This window comes from Euphorbia lathyris, chromosome 1, assembly GCF_963576675.1.
Source record: "Euphorbia lathyris chromosome 1, ddEupLath1.1, whole genome shotgun sequence".
In the NCBI taxonomy this organism is placed as follows: domain Eukaryota; kingdom Viridiplantae; phylum Streptophyta; class Magnoliopsida; order Malpighiales; family Euphorbiaceae; genus Euphorbia; species Euphorbia lathyris.
In genome coordinates this window covers 85,815,447-85,821,833 of record NC_088910.1, presented here as the reverse complement: position 1 = coordinate 85,821,833, position 6,387 = coordinate 85,815,447, and the positions used below count along the sequence as shown (strand labels likewise).

Sequence of the window (6,387 nt, the reverse complement as noted above, 5' to 3'; positions counted from 1 at the left end):
TAAAATCTTTCTAATTTTTATATATAATATAAAATAGTAATGATAGAGCTGATGTGTCACATTTTTATTTTTTACTGATAAAAAATATAATATGATATATAATATATTAATTTTAATTATATTATTATATTTATTTATAAAAATATTATTTAAAGTAAATGTAAAAATAAAATAAAAATATTTAATTTATATAACATCTTTATATCATTAATTGTAATTATTAAATTATATTTTTTTTTTGTTAATATTTATATGTTAAGATGAATTCGTGCATCGGAGGACAAAATCTAATGATACTATATAAAGATAGGTATAACCAAATTTACAAATGAATATAATAATAATAAAAGGAAATTCAGCTAGCGCTGAACCTCTTCACCGTGCACCGTTCACATCGCCTGGATGCCCTTTTACGTAGCCGTGCTGATTTGATCAGCCAAGCTCCATCGTTTCTTAGGTATTGATTTTTTTTGGTTAACTTTTATTTTCGTTCAACCTTCTTTGCTACTTCCCATTGCTGGAGATTGATTCAAATCCCCATCCCCCTTACCTGTGTCTTCAAATGTAGCGTTGACTTTGTAATCTGCTCATTATCATCTATAGATCGCTTTCTGCTCACACTTCTCGCCCTTATGCGGTTTTATCATTTCCCAATGAGTCTGTTCAAATTATAGTTCTTATTGTTGCTGTCCGATTGCAATTTCAGTTTCCAAATTATTGTTGGTTAATTTTCCATTTTCTTCAGAAATCAAACTCGATACTGAACCAGATTGCAACTGAGTTTTGAGCCAATGTTGATCCTATTTGGCTTTCTGTCGTTCATCTGAACAAGTCGATTTAAGTTGGCCTACCATGAAATAAAAAACATGACCCCTAGTGAGAGCAGAAGTGAATATTTTGACTCTATATTACTAGATTTCTCTGGATACTGGTTATGATTATATTTCAAATCATGCAGTTTTATATACTTCTCCAACATGTGCTGCATAGTTCTTATATATGTAATGGTGTAGAACTTAATGTTTGACTTGAAATGTAGGACAGTAGAAGATTAGTTGCTGACAAAGAGATGCAGAGACAGTGAAGGAGATAAAGAAAATGATTAAAGCTGTGATGGTTATGAATACCCAAGGCAAACCTCGCCTTGCCAAATTTTATGAATTTTTGGTAAAAAAAGTTTATTCAAAGAAGAATCTGTTTCAATAATCTCTTATTTTTTTCAGTAAATCCTTGCAACGTCTTCTTGAATAGATCTCATTTTCTGATACTGACTTTTGTAAGATTAGAGTGTGGAAAAGCAGCAAGAGCTTATTCGCTGTGTATATGGAGGTTGTGATACATCTCAAACTTGTATTGAGAAAATTTGCCACTCTTGTTTATTGTTGGCTTTCAAACATCTCAAACCTTTTATGGTTTTCAAATTTTGTAGTACTATGCAGTAGAGCTGAGAATGTTAGCAATTTCATGGAGGCCAGTTCCATCTTTGGTCCGGTATGATGTGCATATGCCTCATTCGCGGTCATACTCAAGCAATTTGAATGTATTTAGATTCCATGGTTATTTTTGTGTTTTCTTTACCATGGCAGGAAACTCGACTTGTGTACAAACATTATGCAACTCTGTACTTTGTGTTCATATTTGATACTTCTGAAAATGAGCTTGCTGTTCTCGATCTTATACAAGGTGAGTGAGCAATTAGCTATTATAAAATCAGATTTATGTGTAACAGTTAATGTTTTGTAAATAATCGAAGGGGAGGGTTTTATGCTTAGCATTTTGTAAAGTGGGTTTTAGTCAAAATGATTAAGCAGTTGCGGTAGATAGATATTGTTATATCGTAGGTTTAGTTACCAGTATATTTATTGAGTGTCACATTGAGGCTTCTTTACTTTCAAACACTACTTATGATGATGCCGGCTGTACAAGCCAGCTGATAATTTGAAGCACAAGTCATGGATTTTTAACCCACGACATGAATGTTTCTAGTTGCTCATAAATGTCCAGGCTAATTTTCTGAACAACATTAGAAATTCCCTTAGACTCCGTTTGTATGGAGAAGGATTTGAGATGATCAAGTTTTTGGGATTTGATGTTAACCTACAATTTTGCAGTCCTTCAGTTACATTTCAAATGCACACTAAACTCTGATGGAATTCTGTGAGTTTCTACAGTTGTGAGAGGCAATGTATCTAATCTCGGTCCAGCTGATAAAATGCATTTGCACAAAGGACAAAGTTATAACAGTCTTCTGAGTTAATTTTGCTGTCTGGATTGGTTTTATGGAGCCAGTGTTGGTTTCCATTATTTAGTTGAATTGTTTACTTTAACTGGTGCCTTGTGATCATCATACTTAGATCATCTATGGCCTTCAAAAGCTTTTCTGTCAGCTGATATACCTGCTGAATGTTCATTCAGCACTTTTTATATACCATGAATTGCCATGCGAATGGTGATCCATCCCTAGAGATTATGACTAGATTGCCTTATTAAACTGTTAATGACTTATGAGAACACAAAATCAGTTTAATCATTTTTATCAATGGTCATAGGTTTTAGCTCGAAATAGATGATTGTTTATCATAAATTTCAAATATTGGAACATTCTTGCGATTTGATTGTTTTTCTGAATCTTGTGTTGAAGTAAATTTCCTTGCCTTCAGTTTTTGTAGAAACACTGGACAAATGCTTTAGAAATGTGTGCGAGCTGGACATAGTGTTCAATTACAGTAAGGTATGTGTAATTCCCAATTTACTTGTAATTGCATGCCTCTTTTTTTTTTTTTTTTTTTGAGAAATGGTGCATTATTTTTGTTACGAACTTGGCCAAGATCATTTTATAGAAACCTCCTCTGCCTGTCAAATTTTTTTTTTTTTTTCATTTCGTTTATGATATGCTGCAATTTTGGTCTTGTATTTGGTCTTCCAAAGGCTTCACTAAATTCTTATGCAGATGCACACAATTTTGGATGAAATAATTTGTGGAGGTCAGGTGCTTGAAACAAGTTCTTCAGAAGTTATAAAGGCTGTTGAAGAAATATCAAAGTGTGTTTCCCTCTCTCTCCTCTTAATGCACATGTGCACTAACAGACTATAAGACTTGATTGAATTTATGTTAATGGGGGGACATGATATCCATTCCAGGCTAGAAGCTGCCTCCAATTCTATCACATTGGTTCCAAAAAGTGTTTCAGGATGGCGTGCCCGATAGAATGTTAACGGACATATGATGATGAGACATGAACAAACCAAGGTACTGAATTAGCAAGTAGGGCATGAGTCGAAGTCATCATGAACACTTGATTTCGATGCCAGGAAGCTACCTGGAAAATTTCAAAGCATATTGGTTAACTTCTTTGAACTTTTTATTTATTTTTTTTCCATAGCTGTAGATGTTTATTCACTTCATTGGTTAAGAAAATCTTGTTGGTCTTATTCCTGTCACAATACCTAAATGTTTTTGCCAACATGAATTGAAACTGTTATTTGAAAGCATATTTATTTAGCAGCTGAAGTATAAATCAGGAAACCCTCACCACTAGGTCAAGTTTGGACATGAAAAAATGACATTATACCGAGGTCTAATATATATAAACTTCAAAGTTAAAATTTTAACCTATATAATATTTGTGTTTACTTTTAAGTATTAATTTTAATTTTTCTTTATTAATAACATATTTTTATTTAAGATGGATGCAAGCTGGGTTTGAGATTTGAGTTTTAAGTGTCCAGTTCAGCCTGATCTATGAATAGGTCTACTGAGCACCAAAGTTGTTGCATGTATTTTACACATCTTTATATATATATATATATATATGAAAAAATCAAATATTAGTAAGAACCAACTATGTATACATGTACCAAAACCAGGGAAAAATCAATACCAAACATCCCAATTGACACTCACTTTGCTAAACTTATACTCTGTATATAAGAATTGCAATTTGATAGTATGATAATATGATCTATATTCTGCTGAATCTTCTCAAACACATAAATTTCTGGCTTCCAAATCCAATATACAGCAGTGACCACTTGACGAATTGAAGTTTTATTTATTGGTAAATGACGAATTGAAGCTTTTCTAGCTAGCCGAGAAGCATGACTTTCATATATATTCCTAATTAACAATAAACAATCTTTAATACATAATAGCTTCTAATAGTTTTATAGAGTGTAATCCATTAAGTTCACATGACAGCAAGAAAAGATTAGGATAAAGTATTTTAAACAAATTCAAATCCCAAGTCCCAAATCAATAACAAATTATAATAATCTTCACTCCAAATTTTCAATTTAGTTAGCTTTTAGTTTTCTTTAACATCAATCTAGAGTTAAGTTTTACATCAATGCTTTATGAACTTTTTTTTTTTTTTTTGTAAGTATTTTTAATTTCAAACTCAATCAAAACTTTTAGCATCTTTTCAATTTCAATATTTACGTCTTTCGAACCTAGTTTTTTTTACTATTACAATCCTTAAATTGGAAGTCAAGCGGCGCAATTTAACGACTCATCGTTATGTTAGATATCATAATAAAAATTATTATTGAGCCTTAATTATTAGATTAAACTTTTGGTTCAAATGGTTCATGTTATGATATTAGAACCTTAAACTAAGTAGTCAAATCCTAACAACTCCATTTATTGATTGAATTTCATTACATGGTATGATGAATATGTGTTGAATTTGATTGAATTTCATGTGTTGAATAAGCTTCAAACTCAGAGGACATTTCCATGCGGGGGAGTTGAAGATCGTAATAAAAGCTATTATTGATCCAGACTATCCATTTAATCTTTTTTGGTTAAAATAATTTGTTGAAAATAGTTTATCAAAACCCAAATTTACTTTTTGAGTTTTGGTGAAACAACTTATTGTTTACCAAAACAACAAATCACAGATTATTATTATTTTAATAAAATAAAATAAATTAACCCTAAATAGAATGTTGTTTGAAAATGGAATGAGCTCATTAGCTATTCTTTTTTTTTTTTTTTTTTTTTTTGGGTGAAATGGAGGGGCTTTGCCCCGAGGGAAACAGAAAAGAAGCTAGTGGTGGGTCCTCCTAAAGTGACCCGAACCGCATAGATCCGAAAACAGTAACTCATGGATGCCTGCAGGAGGCGTATCACACTCGTGAATACCCAAAGACAAAGATACCGCGTAGTTTGCCATCCAGTCAGCGGCTTGGTTGCCTTCTCTCAGAACATGCACCAGCTTGACTTTCCAGTTTTGAGCCAACAATTTCCGACACTCATTTACAAGCCAAAAGCAGTGGTGCCTATTTTCAGAGCTTTCCTCAACCATCTGAGCTGCCACCAGTGAGTCCATTTCAAAGATAACCCGTCTAAAGCCCTTATCCCAGGCCGTGCGAATACCAAAATACAGCCCCCACAATTCCGCAAGAAAGGCTGAACAGACCCCTAAGTTAACCGCAAAGCCATGAATCCAGCCACCATACTCATTTCGCAGAACTCCCCCGGCAGCAGCTGGACCCGGGTTACCCTTGCTTGCCCCATCGCTGTTAAGCTTTACCCAGCCCGATGAGGGAGGATTCCAGCAAACCACAGTCTCCCTTTGAACGCCTACCTGCATCCTCTGCTCAAAGTCGAACGCCCTCCTAACCTCATTTATCTGCTTCTGTAGAAACGACGACTTCTCGCGATCGTGTGCTGTATTCGACTCAAAGATCTGGCTGCATCTCCACCGCCAGATCCACCATAGCACGGTGACGAAAGTGGCGGACCAGCCGCTGCTCATCGACTCGCTCGAAAGGGCATTCGTATGTATCCAATCCGCAAGGGAGGTCCGGCTGAACTCCGCTCTTTTTCCAACAGCCACCCAATCCTCCCAAACCCTTCTTGCCAAATGACAATCCCGGAGAATATGCAGAGTAGATTCCCGACTCCCGCAGCCCAAACAGGTATCATTTTCACTTAATTTTCTTTTAACCCGCATTTCGTTTGACATTAGCCCATTGTGAAGCGTGAGCCAGACGAAGAAGCGTATTCTTTCTGGCACATGTAGACGCAAAATTCTGGACCACTGTATATTGTTATCCACACCCCCTTCCTGCTTCCGCGTCAATTGATAGGCCGATTTAATGCTGAACTGCCCAGACGATGTAGGTCCCCAACGCCAGGTATCGGTCTCCTGGTTATCAGGGAAGATCACCGTTGAAGCCAGTCTCAGCATAGCATTACTGGGTAAATACAACTCCAGCTCATCCCACTTCCATCCTCCCTCGGTCCTCCAGTATGAATCCACAGGACGATGCTCATGGATTGAAGGCAGCTCACGAGTAACCTCTGTCTTCAAAGGGCAACCCCCAACCCACTTGTCTGTCCAGAAATTAGTGGTTTTGCCATTTACCACAAGTTTCTCCACC

The 6,387-nt window shown here is 35.5% G+C and overlaps 1 protein-coding gene across 3 annotated transcripts; it reads left to right on the top strand.

Moving 5' to 3' along the window:
* Positions 1-338: 338 nt before the first annotated feature.
* Positions 339-3,502, top strand: LOC136204947 (AP-3 complex subunit sigma). 3 transcript variants are annotated; one of them, XM_065995561.1, is made up of 8 exons: positions 339-457; positions 1,045-1,167; positions 1,287-1,329; positions 1,430-1,491; positions 1,587-1,683; positions 2,661-2,731; positions 2,951-3,042; positions 3,142-3,502. In XM_065995561.1, exons 2-8 carry the CDS (start codon positions 1,099-1,101, stop codon positions 3,206-3,208), a joined length of 501 nt encoding a protein of 166 aa, XP_065851633.1. In that variant the 5' UTR covers positions 339-457; positions 1,045-1,098; the 3' UTR covers positions 3,209-3,502. The 3 variants fall into 3 exon arrangements, with proteins under 3 accessions (XP_065851633.1, XP_065851631.1, XP_065851632.1); XM_065995559.1 differs by having other exon boundaries at positions 1,040-1,167; XM_065995560.1 differs by lacking the exon at positions 339-457 and adding an exon at positions 508-888 and having other exon boundaries at positions 1,040-1,167.
* The last annotated feature ends 2,885 nt before the right edge of the window (positions 3,503-6,387 follow it).